General features: G+C 49.6%; 1 protein-coding gene across 1 annotated transcript in view; it reads left to right on the top strand.

Annotated features, from left to right (window-relative positions):
• Window positions 1-22,794, top strand: part of LOXL4 (lysyl oxidase like 4) — a 57,006-nt gene extending 34,212 nt beyond the window's left edge. The window contains exons 14-18 of the mRNA XM_038743353.1: window positions 3,319-3,562; window positions 9,791-9,906; window positions 11,820-11,956; window positions 14,095-14,206; window positions 21,569-22,794. Of these exons, the coding sequence (XP_038599281.1) occupies window positions 3,319-3,562; window positions 9,791-9,906; window positions 11,820-11,956; window positions 14,095-14,206; window positions 21,569-21,642 (683 nt within the window). The 3' untranslated portion in view covers window positions 21,643-22,794. The remainder of the gene's footprint in view (window positions 1-3,318; window positions 3,563-9,790; window positions 9,907-11,819; window positions 11,957-14,094; window positions 14,207-21,568) is intronic.
• The last annotated feature ends 437 nt before the right edge of the window (window positions 22,795-23,231 follow it).

Genomic DNA, 23,231 nt, shown 5'->3' with positions numbered 1-23,231 from the left:
TGTGACTTTGGGCAAGTTACTTCACTTTTCTGGGCCTCAGTGACCTCATCTGTAAAATGGGGGATTAAGACTGTGAGCCCCTTGGGGGACAACCTGATCACCTCGGAACCTCCCCAGTGCTTGGAACAGTACTCTGCACATAGTAAGTGCTTAATAAATGCCATTAAAAAAAAGGGGAGGGGGGGGGGAGTGAGACCCAATCCCCGGCTCACATGGTGCTCCTCTGCCTCCTGCCTGGTTGTTGTGTTCCCATTTCGGACAAGCGTATGGGCAGCCAAGCGGGCGTCAATTGGATCCTGGATCGCTTGGGACTGAAGCGAGCTCATATGTCCACTGGATTTCCAGGGCAGGGGAGGGAAAGAGTCTTCAGGAGAGGAGAAGGAAAGAAGCTGGGGAGGACAGGACAGAAAAGGGCTTATGGGGGCATTTACCTTTCTGTTTATTAGGTCTTGGGGTCCGTGTATATTAGAAATCCTTCTCTGATAATAATCCTTCTCTGATAATAATAATAATAATGGCATTTATTAAGCGCTTACTATGTGCAAAGCACTGTTCTAAGCGCTGGGGAGGTTACAAGGTGATCAGGTTGTCCCATGTGGGGCTCACAGTCTTCATCCCCATTTTACAGATGAGGTAACTGAGGCACAGCGAAGTTAAGTGACTTGCCCATGGCCTCCTGTGGTGTCAACTCTAGTGCACCTGATGGGCTCACCTAAGAGGAAGGGCAGGGCCGGGTTGGAGAGGTGCCCAATCAATCGATGGTATTTATTGAGCACTTACTGTGTGCAGAGCAACGTACTAAGTGCTTGGGAAAGTACGATACAACAGAGTTGGTAGACACATTCCCTGCCCACAGATGAACTTACAGCCTACGGGGGAGACAGACATTAATATAAATAAATAATTTATAGATATGTTCATAAGGGCTGTGGCCCATGGAAGCCAAACTCCACACCTTGTGGGGAAGGGGCAGTGGGGAAGTAATAATGATAATAATAATAATGGTATTTGTTAAGCGCTTACTATGTGCCAAGCACTGTTCTAAGCGCTGGGGTGGGATACAAGGTCATCAGGTTGTCCCACGCGGGGATCACAGTCTTAATCCCCATTTCACAGATGAGGGAACTGAGGCAAAGATAAGTGAAGTGACTTGCCCAAGGTTACACAGCAGACATGTGGCGGAGCCGGGATTCGAACGCATGACCTCTGACTCTGAAGCCCGTGCTCTTTCCACTGAGCCACACTGCTTCTCAGGGATGATCAATAAATCATAAATATGATTGATTGATTGATTGATTGATCCTGTGGGTTGTGGAGACAGAAAGGATTGGAAAAGATAAGAAGTAACATGGCCTAGTCATTAGGGCACAGTCCTGGGAGTCGGAAGGACCTGGGTTCTAATACCAGTTCTGCTGCTTGTCTGCTGAGTGACTTAACTTCTCTGTGCCTCAGTTACTTGATCTGTAAAATGGGGATTAAAATAGGGAAAGTACAACAGAGTTGGTAGGCACATTCCCTGCCCACAAATGAGCTACCAGCCTATAAGGGGAGACAGACATTTATAATATATATATATATATATATATACATAAGAAGCAGCGTGGCTCAGTGGAAAGAGCCCGGGCTTTGGAGTCAGAGGTCATGGGTTCGAATCCCAGTTCCGCCACTTGTCAGCTGTGTGACTTTGGGCAAGACACTTCACTTCTCTGGGCCTCAGTTCCCTCATCTGGAAAACAGGGATTAAGTCTGTGAGCCCCACTTGGGAGACATTGATTACCTTGTATCTACCCCAGCGCTTAGAACAGTGCTCTGTGCATAGTAAATGCTTAATAAATGCCATAATAATAATAATTATTATTATTATTATTATAATACATAAGAACTGTGGCATGAAAGCCAAACTCCACACCCTGTGGGCAGGGGCCAAGGGGGACATGTGAGCCCCAAGTGGGACATGGACTATGTCCAACCTGATTATCTTGTCTCTACCCCAGTGCTTAAATACCCAGTGCGTGGCACATAATAAGTGCTTAACAAATACCATTAAAAAAAAAGAAAAATAGAAGAGTCTCTGAGTTGTTTCCCCTTATCTAATCATATACAGTTAGGTCCAGGCCAGGCCTGCCGTTGTCCACCGACTGAGGTCTAGCTAGGCAGGGGCCTGTGACAGTTCTTTCATTCATTCAGTCAGTCATATTTATTGAGCACTTACTGTGTGCAGAGCACTGGACTAAGCGCTTGGGAAGTACAAGTTGGCAACATATAGAGACGGTTCCTACCCAACGGTTAGAGAGCCCACAGCTGGAAGCTCAGGCAGTAGCTCTTTGTGGGCAGGGAATGTGTCATTATATTGTTATATTGTACTCTCCCAAGTGCTTAGTACAGTGCTCTGCACATAGTAAGTGCTCAATATGAGCGCTATGAAGCAGCACGGATAGAGCACAGACCCGGGAGTCCGAAGGGCATGGGTTCTAATTCCGGCTCCCCAACACATCTGCTCTGTGACCTTGGGCAAGTCACTTCACTTCTCTGGGCCTCAGTTACCTCATCTGTAAAATGGGGATTGAGACTGTGAGCCCCACGAGGGACAGGAACTGGGTCCAACCCAATTTGCTTGTACCTGCCCAAGCACTTAGTAGAGTGCCTGTCACACAGTAAGCGCTTAACAAATACCACAATTATTATTATCATTATTACGATTGAGTGACTGACTCCAGGGATCAGGTGGATGGGAAGAAGGGAGGTAAACCCATCCTCCCTCTGAGGAGAGGGAGGGGAGGTGGTATTCAGGGGCAACAATAATGATGATGGCATTTATTAAGCACTTACTATGTGCAAAGCACTGTTCTAAGCGCTGGGGAGGTTACAAGGAGATCAGGTTGTCCCACGGGGGGCTCACAGTCTTCATCCCCATTTTACAGATGAGGGAACTGAGGCCCAGAGAAGTTAAGTGACTCGCCCAGAGTCATGCAGCTGACAATTGGCGGAGCCGGGATTCGAACCTATGACCTCTGACTCCAAAGCCTGTGCTCTTACCATCATCATCATCAATCGTATTTATTGAGCGCTTACTGTGTGCAGAGCACGGTACTAAGCGCTTGGGAAGTACAAATTGGCCACATATAGAGACAGTCCCTACCCAACAGTGGGCTCACAGTCTAAAAGACTGTGGCTCTTACCACTGAGCCACGCTGCTTCTCAGCGTGATTGATAAATATTATTATAATTATTATTATATTATTCAAACCCATGACCCCTGACTCCAAAGCCCGGCCTCTTTCTCCACCGAGCCACAATGCCCCTCCTCCCTGGCTCCAGGTGCTCCTGACTTGGTGATGAACGCCCAGCTGGTGCAGGAGACGGCCTACCTGGAGGACCGTCCGCTGAGCCAGCTGTACTGCGCTCACGAAGAGAACTGCCTGTCCCGCTCCGCGGACCTAATGGACTGGCCCTACGGCCACCGCCGCCTGCTGCGCTTCTCCTCCCAGATCCACAACCTCGGCCGGGCAGATTTCCGGCCCAAGACGGGGCGCCACAGCTGGACTTGGCACCAGTGCCACAGGTAGATGCCCGCCCGGGCTTAGCCGCCCCACTATGGGACCGAGAACTGAGCCGGGGCCAGCTCTAGGCCCGGCAGAGGGTCCCCTCCCTGGGGCGACGGCTGCTAGCCGGCTCCCACCTCTGGGAATCCCGTCGGCTGGGTGGGATTCCTGAATTCCCAGCGGGCAGGGCCCTTGGACTTGCCTTCTCTGCACTCCCCATATTCTGCCACCTCCCATGGGCTGGGTCACCTCCCCCCTGGGTCACCTAGTCCGGCTGTGAAAGTAGGTGAGGCCCCCCCACATAGCCAGGCCCCCTGTTCTGTCATCATTCATTCATTCATATTTATTGAGCGCTTACTGTGTGCAGAGCACTGTACTAAGGACTTTTCTCTGCACTCCCCATATTCTTCCACCTCCCATGGGCTGGGTCACCTCCCCCCTGGGTCACCTAGTCCGGCTCTGAAAGTAGGTGAGGCCTGAGAGCCGTTCTTCTCATGGTGTCCTTTCATGGCCAACCATGTGCCCCCCCCCCCCCCCCCGGCCCCCTGTTCTGTCATCATTCATTTAGTCATATTTATTGAGAGCTTACCGTGTGCAGAGCACTGTACTAAGCACTTTTCTCTGCACTCCCCATATTCTTCCACCTCCCATGGGCTGGGTCACCTCCCCCCTGGGTCACCTAGTCCAGCTCTGAAAGTAGGTGAGGCCTGAGAGCCGTTCCTCTCATGGTGTCCTTTCATGGCCAACCATGTGGCCCCCCACATAGCCAGGCCCCCTGTTCTGTCATCATTCATTCATTGTCGTATTTATTTAGCGCTTACTGTGTGCAGACCACTGTACTAAGCACTTTTCTCTGCACTCCCCATATTCTCCCACCTCCCATGGGCTGTGTCACCTCCCCCCTGGGTCACCGAGTCAGGCTCTGAAAGTAGGTGAGGCCTGAGAGCCGTTCCTCTCATGGTGTCCTTCCCTGGCCAACCATGTGCCCCCCCCCCCCACCCATAGCCAGGCCCCCTGTTCTATCATTCATTCATTGTCATATTTATTGAGCGCTTACCGTGTGCAGAGCACTGTACTAAGCACTTTTCTCTGCACTCCCCATATTCTTCCACCTCCCATGGGCTGTGTCACTTCCCCCCTGGGTCCCCTAGTCAGGCTCTGAAAGTAGGTGAGGCCTGAGAGCCGTTCCTCTCATGGTGTCCTTTCATGGCCAACTATGTGCCCCCACCCTATAGCCAGGCCCCCGTTCTGTCATTCATTCATTCATTCATTCAGTCGTATTTATTGGGTGCTTACTGTGTGCAGAGCACTGTACTAAGCACTTGGGAAGTACAAGTCGGCAACATATAGAGGCGGTCCCTACCCAGCAATGGGCTAGAAGAGCAGCGTGACTCGATGGAAAGAGCACGGGCTTTGGAGTGCTCAGAGGCCGTGGGTTCAAATTGCAACTCCACCACTTGTCAGCTGTGTGACTTTGGCAGGTCAATCAATCGTATTTATTGAGCGCTTACTGTGTGCAGAGCACTGTACTAAGTGCTTGGGCTTTGGAGTCAGAGGTCATTGGTTCAAATCCCGGCTCCGCCAATTGTCAGCTGTGTGACTCTGGGCAAGTCACTTCACTTCTCTGGGCCTCAGTTCCCTCATCTGCAAAATGGGGGTGAAGACTGTGAGTCCCCCGTGGGACAAGCTGATCGCCTTGTAAGCTCCCCAGCGCTTAGAACAGTGCTTTGCACATAGTAAGTGCTTAATAAATGCCATTATTATTATTATTATTGCGCTGAGGCAGTTCCAGAAGGAGGCGGCTCTGGGTCAGGCTGACAATGAGCTCTCCTCTGGCAGTCAGAATCGGGTTTGGGCATCGGGAGATGAGGCAGTGGGCTGCTGCTGGCCAAGAGCACAAAGGCCGGGTCCTGATTTTCGTTGCTGGGTTCCCTAAGAATAATCATAATAATAATAATAATTAATAAGAATAATAATGATGGCATTTATTAAGCGCTTACTATGTGCCAGGCACTGTTCTAAGCGCTGGGGTAGATACGAGGTAATCAAGTTGTCCCATGTGGGGCTCACAGTCTTAATCCACGTTTTACAGATGAGGTAACTGAGGTCCAGAGAAGTTCAATGACTTGCCCAAAGTCACACAGCTGAGAATTGGCAGAGCTGGGATTTGAACCCGTGACCTCTGACTCCAAAGCCCACGCTCTTTCCACTGAGCCACACTGGGTAGATGCAAAGTAATCACTCTGGACATAGTCCATGTCCCTAATGCGGTCCACAAACTTAATTCCCATTTTTACAGATGAGGTAACTGAAGCCCAGAGAAGTGAAGTGAGTTGGCCAAGGTCACACTGCACACAAGTTTCGGAGGTAGGATTTGAACCCAGGTTCTTCTGACTCCAAGGCCCGAGCTCCATCCACTATGCCATGATGTTTGATTGACGGATTGATGATTGATTAGTCATGGAGGCAGGGCTAGGGAGAAGCAGCGTGGCTCAGTGGAAAGAGCCCGGGCTTTGGAGTCAGAGGTCACGGGTTCAAATCCCAGCTCTGCCAATTGTCAGCTGTGTGACTTTGGGCACGTCATTTGACTTCTCTGTGCCTCAGTTCCCACATCTGTAAAATTGGGATTAAGACTGCGAGCCCCCCGTGGGACAACCTGATCACCTTGTAACCTCCCCAGTGCTTAGAACAGTGCCTTGCACATAATAAGCACTTAATAAATGTCACGATTATTATTATTATTATTATTATTATTATTATTATTATTATTATTATTACCCCAGTGTTTAGGTTAATGCCTGGCACGTAGTAAAGCGCTTAATAAATGCCATTGAAAAAAAAGTTATTTACTGAGTGCTTACTGTGTGCACAGCATTGTACTAAGCACTTGGGAGAGTATAATACAACAGAGTTGGAAGACGCATTTCTTGAGAAGCAGCATGGCATCGTGGAGAGCACATGGGCCTGGGAGTGAGAAGGTTCTAGAGTTCGGGCCTTGGAGTCCGAAGGACCTGGGTTTTAATCCCGGCTCCGCCACCTAATAATAATAATAATAATGATGGCATTTATTAAGCACTTACTATGTGCAGAGCACTGTTCTAAGCACTGGGGAGGTACAAGGTGATCAGGTTGTCCCACGTGGGGCTCACAATCATAATCCCCATTTTACAGATGAGGGAACTGAGGCCCAGAGAAGTGAAGTGACTTGCCCAAAGTCACCCAGCTGACAATTGGCGGAGCCGGGATTTGAACCCATGACCTCTGACTCCAAAGCCCGGGCTCTTTCCACTGAGCCACGCTGCTTCACCTGTCAGCTGTGTGACCTGGGGGCAAGTCGCTTCCCTTCTCTGTGCCTCAGCTCCGTCGCCTGTAAAATGAGAATTGAGACGTGGGACAGCCTATCAATCAATCAATCGTATTTATTGAGCGCTTACTGTGTGCAGAGCACTGTACTGAGCGCTTGGGAAGTACAAGTTGGCAACATATAAGTTGGCAGCCTATTTTGCTTGTATCCACCCCGGCGCTCAGTACGGTGCCTGGCACAAAAGAAGCGCTTAATAAATATTATTCCCCACGGTGAGCTTACAGTCTAGGGTAGCCCGGCTCCCGGCTGAGTGGGAGGGTGAGGACTTTAATGGACAAGCAGGCAGGCAGAGTGGCGGGGTGAGGGGGCTGCCGGAGCCGGCCCACCCAGCGTAATAAGCACCCTTCCCGCCCCGGGCTCCCGCAGAGCTGCCATTACGGCTGCTTTGGTGACAGAGAAGCAGTTGGGTCCCAGGCTGGCAGGGAGCAGAAGGAGCTACTGCTTTTTAGACTGTGAGCCCACTGTTGGGTAGGGACTGTCTCTATATGTTGCCAACTTGTACTTCCCAAGCGCTTAGTACAGTGCCCTGCACACAGTAAGCGCTCAATAAATACGATTGATTGGTTGATATTGATTCCCCAGCAGGCCCCTGGGTTGTCCCGTGCCAGGCCCTAAACCCAGCCCCCTGGCTAACCTGGCTTTACAGAAGCCGTTTGAGAAGCAGCGTGGCTCAGGGGAAAGAGCGTGGGCTTTGGAGTCAGAGGTCATGGGTGCAAATCCAGGCTCCGCCACTTGTCAGCTGTGTGACTCTGGGCGAGTCACTTCACTTCTCTGGGCCTCAGTTCCCTCATCTGGAAAATGGGGACTAAGACTGTGAGCCCCCCGTGGGACAACCTGATCACCATGTAACCTCCCCAGTGCTTAGAACAGTGCTTTGCACATAGTAAGTGCTTAATAAATGTTATTATTATTATTATTATTATTATTATTATTATTATTATTACTATTATTATTATTATTATGTGTCACCACTTCTTGGATCCTCAGTTCCCTCATCTGTAAAATGGGGACTAAGACTGTGAGCCCCCTGTGGGACAACCTGATCACCATGTAACCTCCCCAGCGCTTAGAACAGTGCTTTGCACATAGTAAGTGCTTAATAAATGCCATTATTATTATTATGTCACCACTTCTTGGAGCCTCAGTTCCCTCATCTTAAAATGGGGACTAAGACTGTGAGCCCCCCATGGGACAACCTGATCACCGTGTAACCTCCCCAGTGCTTAGAACCGTGCTTTGCACATAGTGCTTAACAAATCATTATTACTTCATTCATTCATTCAATCGTATTTATTGAGTGCTTACTGTGTGCAGAGCACTGTACTAAGTGCTTTGGAAGTACAAGTTGCCATCATATAGAGCCGGTCCCTACCCAACAGTGGGCTCACAGTCTAGAAGGGGGAGACAGAGAACCAAACAAAACATATTAACAAAAGAAAATAAATAGAATAAATATGTACAAATAAAATAGAGTAATAAATACATACAAACATATATATACCTTCATTCATTCATTCAATCGTATTTGTTGAGCACTTACTGTATGCAGAGCACTGTACTAAGCGCTTAGGAAGTCCAAGTTGGCAACATATAGAGCCAGTCCCTACCCAACAGTGGGCTCACAGTCTAGAAGGGGGAGACAGAGAACCAAACAAAACATATTAACAAAAGAAAATAAATAGAATAAATATGTACAAATAAAATAGAGTAATAAATACATACAAACATATACATTCATTCATTCAATCGTATTTATTGAGCGCTTACTGGGTGCAGAGCACTGTACTAAGCGCTTGGGAAGTACAAGTTGGCAACATATAGAGACGGTCCCTACCCAACAGTTGGCAAGATATAGAGCCGGTCCCTACCCAACAGTGGGCTCACAGTCTAGAAGGGGGAGACAGAGAACCAAACCAAACATATTAACAAAAGAAAATAAATAGAATAAATATGTACAAATAAAATAAATACATAGAGCAATAAATACATACAAACATATGTACATATACACAGATGCTGTTGTCCGTGAAGAAGCGGGAACAGCGGCCAGTTTTGACCTCGGTTGGGTTCATGAGGGAAATACCCTTTGATGATGATGATGGCATTTATTAATCAATCAATCAATTGTATTTATTGAGCACTTACTGTGCGCAGAGCACTGTACTAAGCGCTTGGGAAGTACAAGGCGCTTACATCTATACGGGGGTGTGGGGAGGGGAAGGAGGTAAGGCAGGGGGGATGGAGAGGGGGATGAGGGGGATAGGAAGGAGGGGGCCCAGTGTGGGAAGGCCTCCTGGAGGAGGGGAGCTCTCAGTAGGGCTTTGATTATTATATATTATTTGTACTTCCCAAGCGCTTAGTACAGTGATCTTCAATCAATCAATCGTATTTATTGAGCGCTTACTGTGTGCAGAGCACTGGACTAAGCGCTTGGGAAGTCCAAGTTGGCAACATCTAGTGACGGTCCCTACCCAACAGTGGGCTCACAGACTAAAAGGGGGAGACAGAGAACAAAACCAAACATACTGCACACAGTAAGCACTCAATAAATACGATTGATTGATTGATTATTATTATTATAGGGGTGGCAGGGCATGGTCTTCCATGGGTCAGGTTGAGGCCCGCTCGCTGGGAGTAATGCGGCCTCCTGCCTGCTCCTGGGTTGGAGGCCAGCCGCCACCATGGCGGGCAGCCCCAGACCTCCGACCGCTGGGGAAGCCCCGCCCTTCTCCCAAGCGCTTAGTACAGTGCTCTGCCCACAGTAAGCGCTCAATAAATACAATTGATTGATTGATTGATTCTCCCTGATGGCTGATGCCCGGTTCCGTCCCTCCGGGTGGGCCCAGCCCCGGGATCGTCCTCACCTGCTCCGTCCCTCCTGCAGGCACTATCACAGCATTGAGGTCTTCACCCACTACGATCTTCTCACCCTCAACGGCTCCAAGGTGGCTGAAGGCCACAAAGCCAGCTTCTGCTTGGAGGACACCGACTGCCCCACAGGTAGGCGAGGCCTGGAAGGGCCCCTGCGGAAAGGGGCAACGGGGCCCCACCCCGCGTCTCCTTAGAGAAGCTTAGAGAATCAATCAATCGTATTTATTGAGCGCTTACTGTGTGCAGAGCACTGGACTAAGCGCTTGGGAAGTACAAGTTGGCAACACATAGAGGCGGTCCCTACCCAACAGGGGGCTCACAGTCTAGAAGGGGGAGACAGACAACAAAACCAAACATACTAACAAAATAAAATAAATAGGATAGATATGTACAAGTATAATAAATAAATAAATAGAGTAATAAATATGTACAAACATACATATATACAGGTGCTGTGGGGAAGGGAAGATGGGGGGGATGGAGAGGGGGGTGAGGGGGAGAGGAAGGAAGGGGCTCAGTCTGGGAAGGCCTCCTGGAGGAGGTGAGCTCTCAGTAGGGAAAGAGCCCACGCTTTGGAGTCAGAGGTCACAGCTTCAAATCCCGGCTCCGCCACTTGTCAGCTGGGTGACTTTGGGCAAGTCACTTCACTTCTCTGGGCCTCAGTGACCTCGTCTGGAAAATGGGGATAATAATAATAATAATAATAATAATGGCATTTGTTAAGTGCTTACTATGTGCCAAGCACTGTTCTAAGTGCTGGGGGGATACAAGGTGATCAGGTTGTCCCGCGTGGGGCTCACAGTCTTAATCCCCATTTTACAGATGAGGGAACTGAGGCTCTGAGAAGTTAAGTGACTTGCCCAAGGTCCAACAGCAGACATTTGGCGGAGCCGGGATTCGAGCCCATGACCTCTGACTCCAAAGCCCATGCTCTTTCCACTGAGCCACCCTGGGATGCAGGCTGTGAGTCCCCTGTGGGACAACCTGATCACCTTGTAACCTTCCCAGCGCTTTGCCACATAGTAAGCACTTAATAAGGGCCATTATTATTATTACTGCCCAGCGTCTTCAGACTCTGGCCTCCGGTGCCCAAAGACCGCTGGCCGAGAGACCGGTGGTGGGTGGACAGAGGGGGCAGAGCATGTGCGAGCTGAGAGGGGATGGTCCTGTAGCCCCCATGCCTTGGCTTTGGCCCCAGGGAGAGGGGTGAGTTCAGGGTTGGGGGACGGGGGGACTGTCCCACTCCTCAGCCACTTCCTTGAGGCCTCTGAAGCATCAGCCTTCTCTCTGATCTCCCATCCTCATGTCTCTCCCCACTTCAATCCATACTTCATGCTGCTGCCCGGATTGTCTTTGTCCAGAAATGCTCTGGGCATCTTACTCCCCTCCTCAAAAATCTCCAGTGGCTACCAATCAATCTGCGCATCAGGCAAAAACTCCTCACCCGGGGCTTCAAGGCTGTCCATCCCCTCGCCCCCTCCTACCTCACCTCCCTTCTCTCCTTCTACAGCCCAGTCCACACCCTCCGCTCCTCCACCGCTGATCTCCTCACCGTACCTCGCTCTCGCCTGTCCCGCCATCGACCCCCAGCCCACGTCATCCCCCTGGCCTGGAATGCCCTCCCTCTGCCCATCCGCCAAGCTAGCTCTCTTCCTCCCTTCAAGGCCCTGCTGAGAGCTCACCTCCTCCAGGAGGCCTTCCCACACTGAGCCCCTTCCTTCCTCTCCCCCTCGTCCCCCCTCCATCCCCCCATCTTACCTCCTTCCCTTCCCCACAGCACCTGCATATATGTACGTATTTATTACTCTTTTTATTTTACTTGTACATATCTATTCTATTTATTTTATTTTGTTAGCACGTTTGGTTTTGTTCTCTGTCTCCCCCTTCTAGACTGTGAGCCCACTGTTGGGTAGGGACTGTCTCTATGTGTTGCCAACTTGTACTTCCCAAGCACTTAGTCCAGTGCTCTGCACACAGTAAGCGCTCAATAAATATGATTGATGATGATGATGATGATGAAGCCTCCAGTGCCTTCCCCCTAGGGCTGCAGCGGCGCTACGCGTGTGCCAACTTTGGGGAGCAGGGTGTGACCGTGGGCTGCTGGGACACGTATCGTCACGACATTGACTGCCAGTGGGTGGACATTACCGACGTGCTGCCGGGGAACTACATCTTCCAGGTGAGCGGCGCCTGGGAACCTCAGAAGCAGCATGGCCTAGTGGATAGAGCACGGGGCGGGCCTGGGCATCATCATTAGAGAAGCAGCAGGGCTCAATCAATCAATCAATCAATCCATCTTATTTATTAAGCGCTTACTGTGTGCAGAGCACTGGACTAAGCGCTTGGGAAGTCCAAGTGGGCAACATATAGAGACGGTCCCTACCCAACAGTGGGCTCACAGTCTAAAAGAGCTCAGTGGAAAGAGCCCGGGCTTTGGAGTCAGAGGTCATGGCTTCAAATCCCAGCTCTGCCAGTTGCCAGCCGGGTGACTTTGGGCAAGTCACTTCACTTCTCTGGGCCTCAGTTACCTCATCTGGAAAATGGGGATTAAGACTGTGAGCCCCCCCTGTGGGACAACCTGATTACCATGTAACCTCCCCAGCGCTTAGAACAGTGCTTTGCACATAGTAAGCACTTAATAAATGCCATTATTATTATTATTCATTCAATTGTATTTATTGAGCACTTACTGTTTGCAGAGCACTGTACTAAGCACTTGGGAAGTACAAGTTGGCAACATATAGAGATGGTCCCTACCCAACAACGGGCTCACAGTCTAGAAGGGACCCGGTTTTAATCCCGGCCTCCGCCAGCTGCTTGCTGCAGGATCTTGAGCAAGTCACTTCACTGCTCTGTGCCTCAGTTTCTTCAGAGAAGCCTCAGAGAAGCAACACAGCCCAGTGGAAAGAGCAGGGGCTTTGGAGTCGGAGGTCACGGGTTCAAATCCCAAAACCACCAATTGTCAGCTGTGTGACTTTGGGCATGTTACTTCACTTCTCTGGGCCTCAGTGACCTCATCTGCAAAATGGGGATTAAGACTGTGAGCCCCCCGTGGGACAACCTGATCACCTTGCAACCTCCCCAGTGCTTAGAACGGTGCTTGGCACATAGTAAGCACTTAAGAAATGCCCTCATCATCATTTCTTCAACTGTGAAATGGGGATTACCTGTTCTTCCTCCTACATAGGCTGTGAGCGCCATGTGGGACAGGGACTGTGTCTGACCTAATTAACTTGTACCTACCCCAGAGCTTAAAACAGTGTTTGATACATAGTTAGTGCTTAACAGATACCATAATCTGCACACAGTAAGCACTCAATAAATACGATTGATGATGATGATGATGATAAAACAAAGAACAAACCCACTGGGCATGGAGAGGGGCAAGGAGTGCCAGGGTGAAGCCTATTACGTTATCGTAATAATACTAATAATAATGATGGCATTTCATTCATTCATTCAATCACATTTATTGAGCGCTTACTGTGTGCAGAGCACTGTGCTAAGCACTTGGGAAGTACAAGTCGGCAACATATAGAGACGGTCGCTACCCAACAACGGGCTCACAGTCTAGAAGGGGGAGACAGACAACAAAACAAAACATGAGGACAGGCATTTGTTAAGCGCTTACTATGTGCCAAGCACTGTTCTAAGAGCTGGGGGGGGGGAGGGATACAGGATCATTGAGAAGCAGCGTGGCTCAGTGGAAAGAGCGCAGGCCTGGGAGTCAGAGGTCATGGGTTCGAATCCCGCCTCCCCCACATGTCTGCTGTGTGACCTTGGGCAAGTCACTTCACTTCCCTGTGCCTCAGTTCCCTCATCTGCAAAATGGGGATTAAGACTGTGAGCCCCACATGGGACAACCTCATCTCCTTGTGTTCCCCCCCAGCGCTTAGAACAGTGCTTTGCACATAGTAAGCGCTTAACAAATACCAACATTATCATCAGGTTGTCCCACATGGGGACTCACGGTCTTCCTCCCCATTTTACAGATGATGGTATTCGTTGAGCGCTATGTGCAAAGCGCTGTTCTAAGCGCTGGGGTAGATACGGGGTAATCAGGTTGCCCCACACGGTTTTAATCCCCATTTTAGAGATGAGGTCACTGAAGCACAGAGAAGTGACTTGCCCAAAGTCACACAGCTGACAAGTGGTGGAGGGGGAATTAGAACCCATGACCTCTGACTTGCGGAGCCCTCTGGAGCTTCAAGGCTTGTGGTCTTCTGGCTCCTGCCCTGTATTCCTTTCAACCACCACCATCTTGTCGCGACCACAGCATAATTCGGGTTCCTCCCTCCTTCCCTCCCTCCGCCCCAGGTGGTTGTGAACCCCAAGTACGAAGTGGCCGAGTCCGACTTCTCCAACAACGTGATGCGCTGCCGCTGCAAATACGACGGGCACCGCGTCTGGCTGCACGGCTGCCACACAGGTAACGGACCCCGGGGACCAGCCGGACGGGCCCGGCTGGAAGCGGAGGGGCGTCTAAGACAGGCCGCTCAGCCCCGGGGTGCAGGGAGGCCCAAAGTTGGGATCGCGCTGGGTGGCGGGAGCTGTGCAGTGGGTGATGCACAAAAACACACACAGCCACCCCTGGCTTTCAGTCAATCAATCAATCAATCGAATTGAGCGCTTACTGTGTGCAGAGCACTGTACTAAGCGCTTGGGAAGTACAAGTTGGCAACATATAGAGACGGTCCCTACGCAACAGCGGGCTCACAGTCTAGAAGGGGGAGACAGAGAACAAAACCAAACGTATTAACAAAATAAAATAAATAGAATAGATAGGTACAAGTAAAATAAATAGAGTAATAATAATAGAGTCACTCTCTTGTGCTTTCCTTTGTCCTGCCCCATGCTTGTGAGGCTGGGCCTGAGGATCTAGCCCCTATTCTTAATGTTGAGAAGGTGAATTGCTGATAATAATAATAATAATAATAATAATAATAATAATAATGGCATTTGTTTAGCGCTTACTATGTGCAAAGCGCTGTTGCAAGTTCTGGGGAGGTTACAAGGTGATCAGGTTGTCCCTCGGGGGGCTCACAGTCTTAATCCCCATTTTACAGATGAGGTCACTGAGGCTCAGAGAAGTTAAGTGACTTGCCCAAGGTCACACAGCAGACATGTGGTGGAGTCAGGATTCGAACCCATGACCCTCTGACCTCTGACCCCAAAGCCCGTGCTCTTTCCACTGAGCCACGCTGCTGATAGAGGGGATAGCTCAGGGAGCGAGCAAGGGCTAATAATAATAATAATAATGATGGCATTTATTAAGGCTATGTGCAAAGCACTGTTCTAAGCACTGGGGAGTTTACAAGGTGATCAGGTTGTCCCACGGGGGGCTCACAGTCTTAATCCCCATTTTTCAGATGAGGGAACTGAGGCCCAGAGAAGTGAAGTGACTTGCCCAAAGTCACACAGCTGACAAGTGGCGGAGCTGGGATTTGAACCGATGACCTCTGCCTCCAAAGCCTGGGCTCTTTCCACTGAGCCATGCTGCTTTACCATAATAATAATAATTCATTCATTCATTCATTCAATCGTATTTATTGAGCGCTTAGTGTGTGCAGAGCACTGTACTAAGCACATGGCATTTATTAAGCACTTACTACAGGGGAGATCTCAGGGGGCAAGCAAGGGTTAATAATAATAATAATAATGGCATTTATTAAGCGCTTACTATGTGCAAAGCACTGTTCTAAGCACTGGAGAGGTTACAAGGTGATCAGGTTGTCCCACAGGGGGCTTATAGTCTTAATCCCCATTTTTCAGATGAGGGAACTGAGGTCCAGAGAAGTGAAGTGACTTGCCCAAAGTCACACAGCTGACAAGTGGCGGAGCTGGGATTTGAACCAATGACCTCTGACTCCAAAGTCCGGGCTCTTTCCACTGAGCCATGCTACTTTACCATAATAATAATAACGATGGCATTTATTAAGCGCTTTCTAGAGGGGAGAGCTCAGGGAGCAAGCAAGGGCTAATAATAATAATAATAATGGCATTTATTAAGTGCTTACTATGTGCAAGCACTGTTCTAAGTGCTGGCGCGGTTACAAGGTGATCAGGTTGTTCCACGGGGGGCTCAGTCTTAACCCCCACTTTACAGATGAGGTAACTGAGGCCCAGAGAAGTGAAATGACTTGCCCAAAGTCACACGGATGACAATTGGTGGAGCCGGGATTTGAACCCATGACCTCTGACTCCAAAGCCCGGGCTCTTTTCCACTGAGCCACGCTAAATGGTGCCTCTTGCTGCCCATCTCTTCCAGCCTATGCCACTTAAGTACTTGAGAAGCAGCGTGGCTCAGTGGTGAGAGCCCGGGCTTTGGAGTCAGAGGTCATGGGTTCAAATCCCGGCTCCTCCAACTGTCAGCTGTGTGAATTTGGGCAAGTCACTTCACTTCTCTGGGCCTCAGGTCCCTCCCCTGTAAAATGGGGATTGAGACTGTGAGCCTCCCGTGGGACAACATTCATTCATTCAATCGTATTTATTGAGCGCTTACTGTGTGCAGAGCACTGGACTAAGCGCTTGGGAAGTCCAAGTTGGCAACATATAGAGACGGTCCCTACCCAACAGGGGGCTCCCAGTCTAGAAAACTTGTACCCTCCCCAGTGCTTAGAACAGTGCTTTGCACACAGTAAGTGCTTAATAAATGCTATCAATCAATCAATCGTATTTATTGAGCGCTTATTGTGTGCAGAGCACTGTACTAAGCACTTGGGAAGTCCAAGTTGGCAACATATAGAGACGGTCCCTACCCAACAGTGGGCTCACAGTCTAGAAAACGTGTACCCTCCCCAGCGCTTAGAACAGTGCTTTGCACACAGTAAGTGCTTAATAAATGCTATTATTATTATTATTATTATTATTATTATTATTATTATTATTACTGACAGCCGAAGGGCTAACCTGACCAGCAGGCCCAGTGGCATGTGGCCACCTTGCTAGCCCACCTTTCCCACCTTGGAGCGGGTGGAGAGGTGAGCGGAGGGAGAACACAAATCCCTTTTCCCTCCGGATCATAAGCCGCGGTGGGCAGGGAACGTGCCCACCAACTTTGTCGTATTGATCTCTCCCGAGCACTTACTACAGAAGCAGTGCGGCTTAGTGGAAAGAGAGCGTGGCCTTGGGACTCAGAGGATGTGGGTTCTAATCCCGACTCCACAGCTTGTGGGCAGGGAACGTGTCTACCAACTTTGTCACTTCACTTCTCTGGGCCTCAGTTACCTCATCTGTCAAATGGGGATTAAAACTGCGAGCCCCACGTGGGATAACCTGATCACCTTGTATTCCCCCCCGCCCCTCCAGCGCTTAGAACAGTCGCACATAGTAAGCGCTTAACAAATGCCATCATTATTATTATTATTATCTGCTGTGTGACCTTGGGCAAGTCACTTCACTTCTCTGGGCCTCAGTTACCTCATCTGTCAAATGGGGATTAAAACTGCAAGCCCCACGTGGGATAACCTGATCACCTTGTATCCCCCCTCCCCCAGGGCTTAGAACAGTCGCACATAGTAAGCGCTTAACAAATGCCATCATTATTATTATTGTCTGCTGTGTGACCTTGGGCAAGTCACTTCACTTCTCTGGGCCTCAGTTACCTCATCTGTCAAATGGGGATTAAAACTGTGAGCCCCACATGGGATAACCTGATCATCTTGTATCCCCCCCACCCCGCCGCCCCAGCACTTAGAACAGTCGCACATAGTAAGTGCTTAACAAATGCCCTCATTATTATTATTGTCTGCTGTGTGACCTTGGGCAAGTCACTTCACTTCTCTGGGCCTCAGTTACCTCATCTGTCAAATGGGGATTAAAACTGCGAGCCCCACATGGGATAACCTGATCATCTTGTATTCCCCTCCCCCCCCCCGCCCCCAGCGCTTAGAACAGTCGCACATAGTAAGCGCTTAACAAATGCCATCATTATTATTATTGTCTGCTGTGTGACCTTGGGCAAGTCACTTCACTTCTCTGGGCCACAGTTACCTCATCTGTCAAATGGGGATTAAAACTGCGAGCCCCACGTGGGATAACCTGATCACCTTGTATCCCCCCCACCTCCCCAACACTTAGAACAGTCGCACATAGTAAACGCTTAACAAATGCCCTCATTATTATTATTGTCTGCTGTGTGACCTTGAGCAAGTCACTTCATTCAGTCGTATTTGTTGAGCACTTACTGTGTGCAGAGCACTGTACTAAGCACTTGGGAAGTACAAGTTGGCAACATATAGAGACGTTCCCTACCCAACAGCGGGCTCACAGTCCCAGCTCCGCCACGTGCACTTCGCTGGGCCTCAGTTCCCTCATCTGTAAAATGGGGATTAAGACTGTGAGCCCCATGTGGGACAATCTGATTACCTTGCATTGACACTATTGCTTAGAACAGTGTTTGGCACCAAGTAAGCACTTAGCAAATACCATAATAATAATAATTACAGTGCTCTGCACACAATGCTAGGTTACCTCCCCCTCCTTGCAGGGAGTGGGGAGGTCAAGCGCTTAGTACAGTGCTCTGCACACAGTAAGCGCTCAATAAATACGATTGATTGATTGAAAGAACATCCATCTCTTTTCTTCCTAGACTGTAAGCCATGGTGGGCAGGGAGCGTGTCTACCAACTTTGTTGTACGGGACTTCCCCAAGTACTTAATACAGTGCTCTGCACACAATAAATACTATTTATCAAGTCACTGCTCTGAGGGCGTGTACCTGACATGGCTCTGCACACTCTCCGCTGAATACCCCCCCCTGCCCATAATGTTACTCTCTTAAGCGCTTAGTACAGTGCTTGGCACACAGTAAGCACTTACAAATACAGTTGAATAATAATAACAATAATAATGGCATTTGTTAAGCGCTTGCTATGTGCAAAGCACTGTTCTAAGCTCTGGGGTAGATCCAGGGTAATGAGGTTTTAATCACACTTTTAATCCCCATTTTGCAGTGAGGCACACAGAAGTTAAGTGACTTGCCCAAGGTCACACAGCAGACAAAGGGCAGAGGCGGGATTAGAACCACGTCCTCTATTTACCAAGCCCGTGCTCTTTCCACTAAGCCCCGCTGCTTCTCGAATGAATCATCATCATCATCATCAATCGTATTTATTGAGTGCTTACTATGTGCAGAGCACTGTACTAAGCGCTTGGGAAGTACAAATTGGCAACATATGAATGAATGAATTACTCCAGGCACCCGGGCCGGGGCAGAGATAAAGGGATGGTGGGAGGGAAGAGGGAAGGCAGCTGAAGTTGTTCTCACCCCGTTTCCTTGATTTTTGGAAACCTGGGCTCTCACCCACAAGTGGGCCCAGGCCTGCTGATTCTAACTCCAGAAATCAGATTATGATAATAATTCAATCAATCAATCGTATTTATTGAGCGCTTACCGTGTGCAGAGCACTGTACTAAGCGCTTGGGAAGTACAAGTTGGCAACATATAGAGACAGTCCCTACCCAACAGTGGGCTGACAGTCTAGAAGGATCATTCATTCGAATTCATTCGATCCTATTTACTGAGCGCTTCCGGCACGCAGAGCCCCGGACTAAGCACTCGGTAAGTCAGGCGCCGGGCCGCCCCTACTGCGCAAACGACCTCGCTCGCTCGGAAAATTATTTTAATCGTTACAAAATATCATCTTCCCGGATTCCGTAGAAAAGGGCGTTTGATTTGTCCGTGACGGCAGGCACCATATTATATAATTATTATATTATAATAATATAATTATTATTATACGAATAATCATCATCATCAATCGTATTTATTGAGCGCTTACTGTGTGCAGAGCACTGTACTAAGCGCTTGGGAAGTACAAGTTGGCAACATATAGAGACAGTCCCTACCCAACAGTGGGCTCACAGTCTAAAAGAATACCAATAATGTTGGTACTTGTTAAGCACTTACTATGTGCAAAGCACTGGGGAGGTTACAAGGTGATCAGGTTGTCCCACTGGGGGCTCAGTCTTAATCCCCATTTTTCAGATGAGGGAACCGAGGCCCAGAGAAGTGAAGTGACTTGCCCAAAGTCACACAGCTGACAAGTGGCGGAGCTGGGATTTGAACCAATCAATCAATCAATCAATCGTATTTATTGAGCGCTTACTATGTGCAGAGCACTGTACTAAGCGCTTGGGAAGTACAAATTGGCATCACATAGAGACAGTCCCTACCCAACAGTGGGCTCACAGTCTAAAAGGGGGAGACAGAGAACAGAACCAAACATACCAACAAAATAAAATAAGTAGGATAGAAATGCACAAGTAAAATAAATAAATAAATAAATAAATAAATAGAGTAATAAATATGTACAACCATATATACATATATACAGGTGCTGTGGGGAAGGGAAGGAGGTAAGACGGGGGGATGGAGAGGGGGACGAGGGGGAGAGGAAAGAAGGGGCTCAGTCTGGGAAGACCTCCTGGAGGAGGTGAGCTCTCAGCAGGGCCTTGAAGGGAGGAAGAGAGCAAGCTTGGTGGATGGGCAGAGGGAGGGCACTCCAGGCCCGGGGGATGACGTGGGCCGGGGGTCGATGGAGGGACAGGCGAGAGCGAGGTACGGTGAGGAGATCAGCGGTGGAGGAGCGGAGGGTGCGATGACCTCTGACTCCAATGACCTCTGACTCCAAAGTCCGGGCTCTTTCCACTGAGCCATGCTGCTTTACCATAATAATAATAATGATGGTATTTATTAAGAGCTTTCTATGTGCAAAGCACTGTTCTAAGTGCTGTGGTAGATACAAGGCAATTAGGTTGTCCCACATGGGGCTCACAGTCTTAATCCCCATTTACAGATGAGGGAACTGAGGCACAGAGAAGTTAAGTGACTTGCTCAAAGTCACAGCGCTGACAAGTGGTGGGCGGGATTAGAACCCACAACCTCTGACTCCCAAGCCCGTGCTCTTTCCACTGGTTTTGGTTTTGTTCTCTGTCTCCCCCTTCTAGACTGTGAGCCCACTGCTGGGTAGGGACTGTCTCTATATGTTGCCAGCTTGTATTACCCAAGTGCTTAGTACAGTGCTCTGCACACAGTAAGCGCTCAATAAATACGATTGATTGATTGATTGATTAAACCACGCTGCTTCTCTATATATCTTCCCTAGCCACCCATCACCCACTCCGTCAAGGAGTCCTGGCAGGGGGACTACTGCCAATCTGGCTGACAGGTCCACGAAACACTCAGCATATGGGAGTTGAGGATTAAGTTTTAATTCCATTTATTCTGACGATTTTGACACCTGTCTACATGTTTTGTTTTGTTGTCTAGACAACTAGTTTGTGAGCTCGTTGTTGGGTAGGGACCTTCTCTATATGTTCCTGACTTGTACTTCCCAAGCGCTTAGTACAGTGCTCTGCACACAGTAAGCGCACACAGTAAGCGCTCAATACCATTTAATGAATGAATGAATGAATGAATGAATGAGGCCTTCCCAGACTGAGCCCTCTCCATCCCCCCGCCTTACCTCCTTCCCTTCTCCACAGCACCTGTATATATGTATATGTTTGTAAGTATTTATTACTCTATTTATTTTACTTGTACATATTTATTCTACTTATTTTATTTTGTTAATATGTTTTGTTTAGTTCTCTGTCTCCCCCTTCTAGACTGTGAGCCCACCGTTAGGTAGGGACCGTCTCTATATATTGCCAACTTGTACTTCCCAAGCGCCTAGTCCAGTGCTCTGCACACAGTAAGCGCTCAATAAATACGATTGAATGAATGGATAAGTTCCTGGATGGGGAGGGAATGAGGCCTGATGGCACTCCCGCTTTTCCTTTTCCTACAGGTGATGCTTACCGCGCCAGCACGGAAGAGCTGTCCCTGGAACAGGAGCAGCGGCTCATCAACAACCTCGTCTGAGGGCATCCGTTCCCAAGCTCCCGGCTGCTGCCCCAACACAGATACCTCAGCCTGGAGAAGCAGGGCTCCCTCATCCAGCCCCTGTCCCAAGAACCGAGGGCACCAGACTGGCAGGAGCCGACGACCTGCTCAGGGAGTTTCGGGATGGAGGAGGCCTACCTGGAGTTGATACTGAACAGCTCTGGGCTCTGGTTTGGGAAGAAAGTTGCTCCCGTCTCCTGCGAACAGCCCCACCCTCCACCCCCCTATCATCCATCCCAGGCACTCATTCCTTTGGGTAGCTAAGGGCAAGTTTCTCTCCCTGGATGGTGCTTTCAATTTATCCAGGTTGGATGAGCCCTGTAAGGGAGCTTGGAATTGGATGTGGCCTGGTGGTACAGGGGCTAGCAGCTTTCTGCCCCCCAAGCCAGCCATAGTGGAGTCTTCATCTCAGCCCTCACTCTTGAGTCACCTGCTTTTTCTTCAACCTGCAGGATCCCCACCCTTCTCGACTCCGACCCATCCCAGGTCCTGGGAGGTGGGGGTCCCATCTCTCCCAAACAATTCGCCCCTTGGTCAGTGGTTAGGCCTCAAGTACCCCCGTTTGCACTAGGGGGAAGGAGGAAGAGGGGGCTTCCAGAGCCAAACACGGGGTAGATGGGGTGTGGCTCCTGCCCGGTACACGTACATTATGCCCGGGGCTCAGCACACGATGAATGGCTCCATTCTCACGGTGGTAGCCACGATGGTGGAGCGCTCCTCTCCTCCAGGGAAAGCTACCTGCCGCACGTGGGCTGGAGAGCCACAGCTGTCTGTCTCAGGATCATTCTGCATCTCAGGACTCACCTCCAGGCCTGACCAGCTTCAGATTTAGAGCAGGTCTCGGGAGGGAACTTTGTCACAAATAAACATTTTATGCAAGTGAAAGGACAGTAGCTGAGCCCCTCCCATCCAGGAGCATGGGAAGTGGGGGCACGGCAGGATTGGGAAAAGAGGGAGGGCGATAGCTCTGATTTCCATCCGAAGATGCCACATGCGCTTCTCAGGGAATTAGAGCGTCCTGCTCCCACTTCAACGTGGCTGGGGTTCTCTGAGCAATTCCCAGCCAGGGCAGAGAGACACTCCGGGTTCCTTGACTCCCCCCAACCCGCCACCCCCCTGGCACTCGGTACTTAGGAGAGGGGCCATGCGGTCACGGAAACAGCTCTCGATGACAGTGTCTTCGTTTTTCAGCCAAGGCCGGCTCAGGGTGTGTCTCCGTTCCTGCCTTCCCACGCACCTTGCCCAAGGCTCAGAAGCGGGAGCACTGGGGAAATAACTGGGAGAAAAAAGGTTGAAGTGGAAACACAAGGGTTGTTTGACGGCCTTTATTAACGGGGCAGACCTCTGATCTCACGCCCCCCGCTGCAAAGTCCACATGAGAAAATTAATCGTAATGGGCAGGATAGATTGCTGCCTGCAGCCCTGAGAACAATTTGGGGTAAAATTGGCGGGGAGGGGTGTTCTCAGAGGTACCGATTCCTGAAATCCAACCAGTATTTGCCTGCTCCCCCACGCCCTGCTCCTTCTCTCCCCCCAGCCTTCTGCCTCCCTCCCGAAGCAAAAAGAAC

The sequence above is a fragment of the Tachyglossus aculeatus genome, chromosome 3 (assembly GCF_015852505.1).
Source record: "Tachyglossus aculeatus isolate mTacAcu1 chromosome 3, mTacAcu1.pri, whole genome shotgun sequence".
In the NCBI taxonomy this organism is placed as follows: domain Eukaryota; kingdom Metazoa; phylum Chordata; class Mammalia; order Monotremata; family Tachyglossidae; genus Tachyglossus; species Tachyglossus aculeatus.
This window is presented reverse-complemented; position numbering and strand designations above follow the sequence as displayed.